General features: G+C 36.6%; 3 protein-coding genes and 4 pseudogenes across 7 annotated transcripts, besides 1 other annotated feature; 2 read left to right on the top strand and 5 right to left on the bottom strand.

Moving 5' to 3' along the window:
• Nucleotides 1–12,152: part of a mobile genetic element that runs on past both edges of the window.
• On the bottom strand, nucleotides 1,442–2,132 carry TVAGG3_0626310 (annotated as a pseudogene). The gene has a single exon. A coding segment is annotated over exon 1 (691 nt).
• TVAGG3_0626320 (uncharacterized protein) lies at nucleotides 3,374–3,952 on the top strand (the record flags this gene model as incomplete). Its single annotated transcript, XM_051240580.1, has 1 exon — nucleotides 3,374–3,952. The coding sequence occupies one exon, from the start codon at nucleotides 3,374–3,376 to the stop codon at nucleotides 3,950–3,952; it is 579 nt and encodes a 192-aa protein (XP_051087167.1).
• On the bottom strand, nucleotides 3,983–4,183 carry TVAGG3_0626330 (uncharacterized protein; the record flags this gene model as incomplete). The annotated part of the gene is made up of 1 exon (XM_051240581.1): nucleotides 3,983–4,183. The coding sequence occupies one exon, from the start codon at nucleotides 4,181–4,183 to the stop codon at nucleotides 3,983–3,985; it is 201 nt and encodes a 66-aa protein (XP_051087168.1).
• Nucleotides 4,883–5,464, top strand: TVAGG3_0626340 (KilA, N-terminal/APSES-type HTH, DNA-binding family; the record flags this gene model as incomplete). Its single annotated transcript, XM_051240582.1, has 1 exon — nucleotides 4,883–5,464. A coding segment is annotated over one exon (582 nt), but the record flags the coding sequence as incomplete, so codon positions are not given.
• Nucleotides 5,744–6,617, bottom strand: TVAGG3_0626350 (annotated as a pseudogene). Its single transcript has one exon. A coding segment is annotated over exon 1 (874 nt).
• TVAGG3_0626360 lies at nucleotides 7,707–8,577 on the bottom strand (annotated as a pseudogene). The gene has a single exon. A coding segment is annotated over exon 1 (871 nt).
• TVAGG3_0626370 lies at nucleotides 9,893–10,424 on the bottom strand (annotated as a pseudogene). The gene has a single exon. A coding segment is annotated over exon 1 (532 nt).

The following is a 12,152-nucleotide window of genomic DNA, read 5'->3' on the forward strand; positions in this document are numbered from 1 at the left end:
GCAAGAACTTCAAGATGCTATAAACAAACTTCCATTGAGACATCCATTGACGTCAAATTGTATTGGAGAGCATCTGAGTTAGGTCAGAAGGTTTTATATGAAACAGGTTGCTTCGACGATGTTTATGAGATAACAGGAGAAGTTTCTCAGAAGATAAGAGACTCACTTGAATTTCCACAAACTGGACCAATTGGTTGCGACAAGTTCGACTCAGATGAAAAGATATACTATGTCGACCTTAACGCTGCGTACATGAGGTTTGTCCAATATATTCGACTGGAATTCCAAACGAAGATGGTGAGTTCCGGGAAGGAACTATACAGTTGGAAAAGTCATACAACAACTGTATGATATTAGAAAGCTTCAAACCCCAAACTTGCAATGACACTCAAATTGCTTATGAATTCGACATGGGGATATTCCATTAAGAAACCTCAAGAATGAAGAGTAACATTATGAGAAGGTCGACAACTTTGTTGAAAGGTTTTCTCCTTTTGTTTTGAAGTACGAATTCACTCAAGGTCAAAGTGGCTTAGTAACCACATTAAAACCTATTGTCGAACATTGGTCTTACCCTCAGTTCGCAAAGGCAGTCCTTGACAACTACAACAAATTCTTCTCCGAAGTCAAATCGAAAGTTGTGGTTTACTATGAGAACATTGACGCACTCATGACGAACGAAGAAGGATACAACAAACTCATTGAAATGGGTTTAGTCGGTAGAAGATGGTCAATTCAAATTGGACAAAATTTCACCGAAGTTCATGTCCTCTCCAAGCGTAAGTACTGGGGCATACTTGAAGACGGCACAGAAATAAAACATTGCATGAAGTAAAAATTTTTATTCGAATTTGAATTAAAATGTGGAATTCTTGGGAACGGGAAGGCTTATTTACTTGAGGAACAGGTAAAGGTGGTGGAGGTGGAGGTGGTGGCAACCAGTCCATTTTATATTCCTTCCTAGCTAATTTCCGTTTAATTTCATGGTCGCCCTCGGAGTCTTTGAATCGGACAGGTCGAGTTACACCATTCTTGGTCTCAAACTCATATATAACCTGTTTGTCTGTATTTTCGTCGACTATGGCACGAGACACGAACATTGACCAAACGGACAAAAAGTGTCATTTCGGATGGTCAAGCAGCCAATCGCATTCGAGCACTTCGAAGAAGCCTTACGTTCCAAGGGAGAGGGTTGTCTGGTGCAAGGCAGAGGTCATGAAACTCTACGAGCAGTACTCCTCAATGCCTGGGAGAACAAATCGTCCTTGATTGGCAATTCTACCAACTCCTCTGGGACGACCTCCTACGCAACTGGGATAACGAAAGAGCCCAATTCAAAGGTCGGGAACTAATTTTGCAAATTACCCTTAATTTAACATACTTATCCAAATAAACACCTAAATTTACTTGGGGTTTCCCCTAAAATAAAATTTTTTTACTCTTAGAACCACTCGAGGTTCTCCTTACGGTTGTTGAGCTTGTCACCGTCAATGTGTCTGACCTTCGTCTTCTTGTCTGGATTTTGGAACCCATTGCATACCGACAAGCTTCCCATGGAAATTGAACCGTAATTCGAAGGTTAAGGTTCAAGTGTCCCAAGTTGTTTGAGGACTGGGGTAAGAACCTTGCCTGTCTCCTTGTTGCGGATTTGGTATGGGTAGGGTTGGGAAATTTCGTAAGCGTCATCGGCAACAAGGGTTTGCCCAAACTTCCTTTTCTTCGTGTTTCTCTTCTTCTTCTTCTTCCTCTTCTTCCTCTTCTTTGATAATACCTTCGGCAATTCTGTGTTCACGAAGTACGGTGTTGCATGTTCTGTCCTTTCCGAGTACCTTCCAGATGGCGTCTATCTCTTCGAAGAAACGGTAGATGAGTCGGGCAAGGTTTTGGTTCTCTATGTCGTATTGGCGCAAGGTTTCCGCGAAATCGTTCAGGACTTTCTTATTGGAAGCTTGGTTCGTGAGGACTTTCGACTTTGAGATTGGTTATCTCTTCCATAAGCTACTTTGGAGAGTCTTAATGGTGTTTGTCAGATGAGCGTTCAATTGGGCAATTTGAATTTGAACTGGGCGTTTGTCTGGCAACCTTGAAAGGACATCTGCCATTGAGTTTGGCTTCGGTGCTTGTTCGGACATCGAAAAAATGAAGTGGTTTGAGAATGGCGGTTTTACTTCAAAAGCTTGTTATGACAGTTATTGTCATACAACAAGTTTAAAATAATATCTTGTTCTTCTTCTGACGTTTGTTATCTCTTCCGATAAAAGTTTGGAACATGAGAACCAAAAAACGTTTTTTGAGATTGCGGAAGAGTTCAGGCAAACGTTCATATTCCGGATATGTTGGGAGCAGTTCGAAACATCTGAGCTGACTTTCGGACAAAATTGGGACAATGTCAACAAATTCATCTTGGTCGGACTGCTTGAAGGTAAGTCCCTTACATGTAAGTAGCTCTGGTAAAGTCTTCTCATTTCTGCTAACTTTTGGAGTATAGCTTCGTAGTTTAGAAGTTTTTAATTTTAATTGTCTTATTCACTCTTGACATCTAAACGGTAACTATCCATGAGGTCAAGAGTAGCTTTGGTAGCTTTAAGTGGAGCTATCTGTTTCCTTGACCTGCAATTTTGGTTGCAATTGTGATTTGAGCTCCTTCAAGTTCGCCGTCTATGTCGTTCTCAACGTCTTCAACTATGGCTTGAAACTCTTCATCGGTCCATTGAGATTGGTGTGGGACGAATTTAACTTGCTTCATTCAAAAAATGAAAAAAATGTTTTTACTCTAAACGTTAAGGTTTACTGAACTGGTTGGATGTCGCCTTCACAGGTTATGTAGAACGGCTGACCCGAGAAGTGAAGGAGACCCCTGAGAATTTGGTTCATTCTTGGGAAAGGGTTCTCTCTGTTTGGAAGTTGTATCCAAGGACGCTTTGCAAAGAATTGAGAAGAGCTTCTTTCTTTGCTTGCTTTATGTCGTCGTAGGCTGTCCCGTCTGGTATTTGAATTGGAATTCCAGACGAAGTCTCGAGATTCAAGGCAGCCCTTCCCGTTATCCAACCGTTAACAAGCTTGCCTTTTACATTCTGCCTGAGGAAGTCTTTAACAAGCTCGTTAATTTCAATTAGGTAAATTGCCTCGTCGGTAGGTTCGACCTCGACCATTGCTACTGTCAGTAAAAGTACTGCTACTGTCAGTAAAAGTACTGCTACTGTCAGAAAAAGTACTGCTACTGTCAGAAAAAGTACTGCTACTGTCAGTAAAAGTACTGCTACTGTCAGAAAAAGTACTGCTACTGTCAGTAAAAGTACTGCTACTGTCAGTAGCAGTACTGCTAGTAGCAGAGATTTTTATCGTTGTGGTCCGACGGTTAAGCCACAAACGAATGTCCGACGTCCCACCAACCCAGTCCATTCCCAAACCAGAAGAACCTAAAGAACCACAACAGTCTCCTCAGCAACCTCAGTTCCAGCAAGTACCTCCGATTTACTACCAATTTCCACCTCAAGGTTACTACCCACCACAAGGCTTCCCGAACTACCCTCCTCAGCCTATGCCTTACTTCCCCAACCCTTGGATGTTCCAGCAAGCTCCACCCCAGCAATTCCAATCTCAATCCAAATCGAAGAGAGACCAAGAGTTCGAAGAAGGTCTGAACCGCTTACGCAAAGATTATGCCACAGCCCCTATGGAAGACGACAGGCTTTCAGTCTCTTCCCTCAAATCGACCGATTCGACTCGTACCACAGATTCGGTTCGTGACCGTGAAGACTACCTCAAGCAGTCTGAGAGACTCTTCATCCTACAATCATTTACAGTTGGAGCTCTCAAGAACATGCGCAATTACGAAGGTCAGACACCAGCTGGAGACCGCAAAACAGACGTACTCGCAAGAGCCGTCCAGCTCGTCAAAACAAAGACTGAGATAGTCGACTTCATTCTTGCAGCTTGCCCATACAAGTAAAAAAAAATAAACAATTACGAGTTAAACTTTTTATTCTTTCTTTTCTGAGTTGTTTAGAGCTGGTTTCTCTTGTAGGAACCTTTCGTACTCTTCCATGGTCATGTAATTGCGAATTTTGTACGCAATTCCAGGTTCGTTGTTTTTGAACCTTATGTATGTAACGCTTCCATCCTCCTCAGGGAAGTAAGCTGCTAACATCTGACCAAGTTTTCTCGGTGACTCGGAGCTCATAAAAATGTCACTTTTTAAACGTTAAGTTTTTAGTCTTAATTTACCCTTTGTTTACCCTTTGTTTGTCAAGGTAGTATTGGAGTGCAATTTCTCCAAATTCTCTGTGTCGGAGTTCTTCAGCATTTTCCAAGGTGTACCTGGAGAACTCAAAGAAGTTGTCAAGAAGATACTGCCATGCTGCTCTTCTGAGTTCGTCGGTATTTTGGAAGTGTTGCACCTTCGAGTCTTCTGACATGAAAAAAATGACACTTTTTTGTATTTTTTTGTATAAAAGATATGATTTCAGGGATTTTTTTGACGAAGTGCAAACGTTCACTTCGTGTCATAATGTAAAAATAACGCTATTTTTTTATAAAATTTGACGAAGTGCAAATCTTCACTTCGTGTCATAATGTAAAAATAACGTTTACCATGTAAAACGGTTGTGAAAAAAACAGGTGAAAAAACAGGTGAGATCTCACTTCTACCCTAAAATATATTTTTGCTGAATTCAGCACAAAATTCTGAGTAAAATGGCATAAGATTGCTTCCCTCGGAAAACCGAGAGAAGAGATTCCGTATGAAAATCATGAAGCACAGCGAGTACGTAAGAAACCTTAGTCGCCAAAACTCTATGAAAATCATGAATTTCCTTAAGATAGAAAAAATAAAGTTAGTTTTATTTTTATTTATTTTTTTATTTTGTATGTAAGGACAGATATGTCAACATCAGAGAACACAACAACTGCTATCGTTCATGAAGCTATAAATGAAGAATATGAGTACATACAGTTTAACAAACAGTTACGTCTCATTCGTTCGGTCAAAGACGATATGTACCAAATGCAAAGTATTTTGACAGCATGTTTTGCTCCAGACACTAAACACGCAGACGACTGGTTCAAAAACCAAAGCACACAAGAACTTTTGAGTGAAATTTCTCTAGACCGACTTTTTTCGGTCTTGCATAAAACACATGAAAATCGTAAAAATTTGCCAATAAATTTAAGAGGATATTATGTACATAGACTTCTTGTAAATGCTGTTGCAATGTGGGCTTCGCCTCGTTATGCATGGCATGTTTACAGACTTCTTGACGAAATTCATAGACAAGAACGTGAAGAGATGGAAAAGAAACTTCATGCAAAAGATAAGTCATTGAAGCAAAAGATGAAGTCATTGAAGCAAAAGACAAAAAACATTCAGAAAAGAATACCACGTTCGGTACCAAAAGGTAAGGAAAAGAACTATAAGTATATGATTTATACTGAAGAGATGGAAAATGAAGAAGATAAAGATATGGTTATGTTGCATTTAGTCAGAAGAAACAACAAAAGCTTTTACGACCTTGCTAAGATTTACAAATCTGACAGAAATTGGTTCTATCGCGAAAACTTACCGATTTCAATGACACCGAATGAAGATGTGAAACAAATAGTTCAAGATACGTTACCTCAAACACACTATGATATGAAAGGTTGTACAATACTTACCTTCAAAGAAGATTGCCATTGTTAAAGGAAAAAATAACAGAGTATTTTGACAACTTCAAACAAGTAGGGTAGATGAACCATTTATTTTTCAAGCTTGACTTTTTACAATTTGAACTTTGTTCGCGTAGATATGAATTCTGAAAGAAGTATGAGGGTCTTGTATGACTTTGTACTTCTCCCATAGTTCATGTCTGTCAAACTTACCTGCCATGGACTCTTTCATAAGTTCCATGAAATCGTCTTCGGACAATCCGGGGAAAAGTATAATGTCAGTAAGTATTCTTTTAACATCCTTACTTAAACTCTTTGCTGTCTGTACACAAATGACAACTGAGATGTTAAAGTGTCTGAGCTTCTTAAGAATTCGACACATGTCTTGTTCTCTGTTCTTTAACAAAGGATGAGAAAGCAAAGTCATCTAAGATAAGAGACATCTATGAGGGTAAGTCTTCCAATCGTAAGATTGCATTTCTTCGAAATGTATTCTATCTCTTTCTGTTTGTTTCTGAAGTGTGTTTGTCTAATATTCTCTGCATTTCCTCATTTGGGTCTTTAAACTTAGAATTTATATACTCATTTATAGCATTATACTTCAAAACTCTTCTTTGGTACTTCTTTATCCAATCTAACAACTCAGAGTCTTTTATACATACTAACTTAGACTTCTTTATAATATCTTTGAACGAATTGACGGTTTGGTCAAATTGACCAGAAGTACTACAAATGACAACTAACTCATAGAATGGGTTCTTCTCATCTAGTTCTTGTTGTTGTGCAGCCATTTTAAGATAAGTGAAAGTCTTACCCGACCCAGGTGGTGCAATTAGACCTGTTATACCATTCTGAGCAAATAAGAACTTGTCATGTATAGGTTTTATCTGAGCATTTTCTAACTTCCTCTTGTTCTTGTTTAAAACATTCTCAAATTTCTTGTCAATGTCAGCAAACTTTTTTTCTAACATATTTTTTAGAAAAATTAAAATTTTTATCTTTTAGAAAATGTTAGCGATTTCGCTATCTATATTCGAGACAAACTTTTCGACAGCAAACATCTGTCGACCATAAAATCTTAACATAGTGTAAACAAGAAAAGGTGAATTTGTTCTAAAGTTCTGTTTCTGGGAATATGACAAGAACCATAAAACATTAAGCAGAGCAGTCTTAAAATTTGTCAATGACAGACTTGTTGACAGAGATGACACCGATTGGAAAGATGAAGTCCAACAAAAGTTCTTAGAATGCAAAGAAGACACATGCGCTGTTCTTGAAGATGAAATAGAAAACAGAATAGATGAGCTATTAAAGGACAAAGAACTTTTACATAAATATGGTTCGGAGAAATTTGACATAACTCCACCAGAAAAGAAGAAGAGAAAAGAAAAGAAGAAAGAAAGTAGAAGAAGAGAAGAAAGAACCTGAACCAGTTCCAGAGAAAAAGAAATTTGACATGTAAAAATAAAATTTTATTTTTTTAGAACATTTCTGGGTCAATGTCAATGTTCTCTTCCTCTTTAGGAGTAAACACTGGCTTAGACTCTAAAATCTTTTTACCCAATTTACCTTGAACTTCAACTATCTTAGACTCATAATATTCATAGTCGTCTGCTTTCTTTGGTTCATAAGGTATAACAAGTTTGTATGCTTTGCCTTCTTTAAGGTTTGAAAACCTTCTGTCAAAATTTCTTTGACTGCTAACAAACCTTCTATGTCTAAGTCTTCAAATTTCGCACCGTTTTTAGTCACAATAGCAAACTTAACTGGTTCGATGTTTCCAAACTTTGCTGAATGAAGACTTTTCAAATGGTAGAAGTAAACATTCAAATATGTGAATGGGTCTAGTTCTTCTTTAAGTCCTGACATGTACTTATTTACTGAGATGAATTTCGTCATCTTTTCTATCGGATAAAAAAAAATATTTTTTTTAAATTTACTCATAAAAAATTTTTCTTTGTATATACACCATTCTGTACGTCTAAAAGACTTTTGACATTTGCCAAGAATGTTCGTTTAGACGCTGTCATATAACCATATTTTGACAATATTGTTTATACGAATCGTACAATGACCTTTCATCTAAACACTCAAAGTCAGTTTCATCTATGAACAGTTCATATACACTCTTGTTTGCTTCTAACAATGTTTGTCTCTCTTCGGTATGTGGAATTTGTCTTGGATTGAACTTTGAAATATCTAATGTCATAAAATATGAGAACAAGTGGTTGTAAAAGTCAGATGTCAAAGTTTCTGCTAAGTCGTCAAAATATTCTGTATCTTGCATATGAGAATCTGACGTTCTGACAACTACATATCTTCTGTCAGAACTTTCTAACTTCATCGGAACAGCATTGTTTGAAACCATAATGAAGTTTGCAACATTTTCACAAACTCTTTGGTCTTTATATTTTCTTTCAACAACTCCAACTTTGTCTGTTATAAGACTCTTCAAAGCATCTGAGTTCAAAACTTTGTTTGTATCTATACTTTGAAGTTCATTGCAAACTATAAGTTTCATATTCTCTATTGAGGAGTTAAACTTGCCACAGATGTTTTCTAAGTTTGTCATATTCGGATTCGAATAGCCCTCTAACAGTTTGCACAAAATATCTGTAAAGAATGTGTTCTTACCAGTTCCTTGTTTTCCAATTATAATGAGAGCAGTTTCATTTTTAGCACTTGGATGTTGTAAGATGTTTGCAAACCAACATAAGATATACTCATAGACTCTTTCGTTTCCATTGCATATAATTTCTTTGACATGGTCTAACCAAGCTTCTATAATATTTTCTTTCCATTCTACTTGTTCGTATTTATATCCAGTGAAGATAGAATAGAAGTTTGGAGAAGGTGTATAGAACTTTATACCTCGAACTGAAAAATCTTCAAGTTTGACAATAAGATATCCCAAGCATCTAACATCTTCATGCCAACTTGTACGACTTTTATTTTCTTAAGTTTCTGTCTACATTCTTGTTCTGAAACTATTGTCGCTTAGGTTTGTTAAAGACTACATCCCATTCTTTCATAACATAACATTCTGGCTGGGCAGAGTCGACATAAATGACTAAACGTTTCAAATTCTCGACTGCTTTGTTATAGTCTCGAAATGGACACATATTTCTGAATGCTTGGAAGTCATAAAAATCTGAAACATCTATTCTGTACATTTTTTATAAAAATAAAAAAAATATTTTTTTTATTCTTGACTTTGTTGTTGCATTTGTTGCATTTGTTGTTCTTGAGCTATTTGTTGTTGAAGTTGTTCTTGTAATACAATACTTTCACCAGTTGCATCTTCCAATTCGAAACTTTCTGCCGTCATTGACAAATACATAGGACATAAAAAGTTTTACAGGAACAAAGTTTGCGTCAACTAATGTAACGTTATACTTGCCAAAGTGTTTGAGTTCACTAAGGTTGAAAATTCTGCATTCGAATGAACAATAGGCAAACCAGCAGAGAAAGTATTGTTTATACGCATAAGTATCTTTTGGTCATAATAGTTTCTGTCGACATTCGAATAACACTTTGAACCTAAGTTTTGAAACAATATATAAGATTGGTGTGCTTAATGTCAATGGAATAGACATTCCTTGTATGACACCTTTTCCTGTTATAGGAAACTGTTGGTAGTAAAAACCAGATATAAGTTTTTTTTATAGCTCATATTCGTTTATAGTAAACTCAGTCGGACATCCAAACATAATGAAACCTGCTCTAGTTGCAGCACATGTTACACCCGTACTTAAAGTATTAAATAAGTCAACAAAACCTGTTGGTGGTATATCTGAGTAAGTATCTTCAAAGGAGTATTTTTTACCATTCACAACAATAAAGTCTTCTGGTGTCAAAAGAGCAAAACAGGCTTAGTCGTCATTGTGTTTAAAGTTAGTTTACAATACCGTCCTTGAGGACTTTGTAAGTTTGTTGTTATAGAATTATATGACTCAGGGTTTTAGTCGTAATAGTATAAACCATTATATCTTCTGCCATTTATATATATTTTAAAAGTTTTTCTGAAAGTGGAGAAGAACTTCATCTAAACTTTCACATGGCGTTTCTTGAAGTTCTCTGTCTAAGAAGTTCAAATATTTTGTAAAGACATAGAACTTTCCTTTGTCTACACGAACAAACAAAACAGGGTCTTTCATATCGTTCAAAAGTGTGTAAAGTCCTTTACATGAAATAAAGTCTATATTATTTTTCTTCAAACATCTTTCAAGAAGTTTTGACATTTTACTTAGCAAATAAATTTTAATGAAATGTTGTGGTCGTCAAATATTTTTATGACGTCTGGGAAACTATATTTTAAGTTCAACGTTTCACCTCCTTTCATAACGTATATCTTGTCAATGGCATTATATGAAACACCACAGCAACTAATGTCGGGTTCTATTCTTTGATGTTTATATCGTCTGCCTCTGTCAAAAGTTTCAATAGTTCTTTCAAGACTTCATGAGGTGCAATGACATATGAGTTCACTTTTACAGGGTTGTGTTCGACCAAGTTTAACATTATACCTAAAGCTTGACAAATCTTCTCCTGAGTTTGAAGTTTGTCTTTCAGTTGTTGGTAGTCGTTTCGAATATCTGCAACAGAACTTAAGTCTCTGCTAACTTCAGGATATGTTGGTTCTTTTACAGGAACAATTGTTATACCATCTTCGTCTTCGTTGGTTTCCCCACTTCAACATCTCTGTCTTTGACATTGACAATAACACTTTGACTGTTTGTTTGAGTTGGTGAATTTAACTTCACATCTGCCACCGCCATTAAACCTTTTGAAACACTCACGCTTCTATTTTTCGGAAATGACATTTTACTTAGAATAAAAAGATGGACGTATTCGGATATCTCTTCGAATTGAAGCAAACAAAGTTTACACACACAAACAATACAAATACATTGACAGAATAGTTCTTTATACAAACAATGGTAAATGTTATAGAATAGCAGTCTTTGCTGAACCAAAAATATTTTCCATAAAGCAAAGAAAGTTGGTATAACTGAAATGGTGAAAGTTCTTGACGTTGACAAAAATATAACAACAAAACTTACAGATATTTCTAAAGGTAAGTTTATCTTACAATATTATGTCAAAACTGGCGTACTGTCAATATTTGACGGAGAGAAGTCAGTTCAAGAACAACTTACTGACCTGCTGCCAAAATCTGCTCGATGGAAGCTGTCGTTATGCCAATCTGAGGAGCCCAGCAGGTTTCATCGAACGAATCTTCAAAAGAGCATCTTCCGTGAAAAGTGCTATTGGTTTTTGTAAACTTCTTTGCTCTCAGTTCATCTGGACCGTCTCTGTCACCAGTATATTGTATTTGAACTGTACCAACAGTTTGAAATACCACCCATAAAGTCTTCTGAGTCAGCAAATGGAATGCCAAGCCAAAATTTGAACGGTCTCCATTTGTATATTGAGTTTTTTGACCTCCTGTATGAGTCCATACTTTCACATATGGCATAATAGAACTTTGCATTTCAGGGTTAATGGTCGTTGTGAAGTTGTTGTTAAAGTTCATAGCATCTAATGTCAAGTTGTATGACCTCATATCCTCAACTGTAGAATATTCTTCTCTTGGATAATATTTGCCATCTATGTTTATATGATATTTAATACCAGGGTTGTAGAAACAAGAATAGTCATTTATATTTCGTCTGAACAGTACAAACATAGTATCTGCATGTTTCATTGCAGTTGTTAAAGCAATATCTGTTCTTGCACCTGGGTCAGCACTTTGGTTTCCAACTTCACCTGCAAAGTCTTTGACAGATATTTGGTGTATAGGGAACATAAGTGGAACTGCAATATATTTGGCAGCTAAAGCATTTGAAATATCTGGGTCCAACATATAGACTGCAAGTCTGCTTTCTTTCTTGCATTCAAAACTTTTCGCATGTAAACTTAACTGGGTCCAAGCAGTTCCAGCAGCATTGAAATAATAGTTTACTTCATTGTTTGAAGTTTGAGAAACAAAGTCTAAGTCAACTTTGTCTTTGCAAAAGTCACAGAACTTGGCTCCACCAGTTCCAGCTACAGTAATTGCTGAATGGGTCTTGTGTTGGTGCAATGACTAAGTTATTTTTGCTTGGAGTAAGTTCAATAGAAATTTTTCCTGCCCAGTTTGGCAAGTATCTTAAAAACCTGAAAGATGAGGAAAGATGACAAAGGAACTCTAAGTTTCAGTTTTACTTTAGTGGCAGCTTTCCATCTGAACCAGAAAGGTTAACATAAACTCCTGGAACGTTAGGGTCAAGTCTTCTTATTTTCTCAATATTTGCATACTGGTCTGTTTGTTCTCTAGCTTGTGGTTGTACTGAGTTTCTCAAAGCGAACCATTCATAGTTTGCCCATGTTACTGTTTGAACTAAGTCAGAGTTAGAATATATCTTATATCCATGAAAACTTCTGGAGCATATTGGTATCCGACATAGAAAATTCCATTGCAACCTTTCTTGTCAGACAACTTGGCAGAAGGTTTTATTTCAATG

Source organism: Trichomonas vaginalis, chromosome III (assembly GCF_026262505.1).
Source record: "Trichomonas vaginalis G3 chromosome III, whole genome shotgun sequence".
NCBI lineage: Eukaryota > Parabasalia > Trichomonadida > Trichomonadidae > Trichomonas > Trichomonas vaginalis.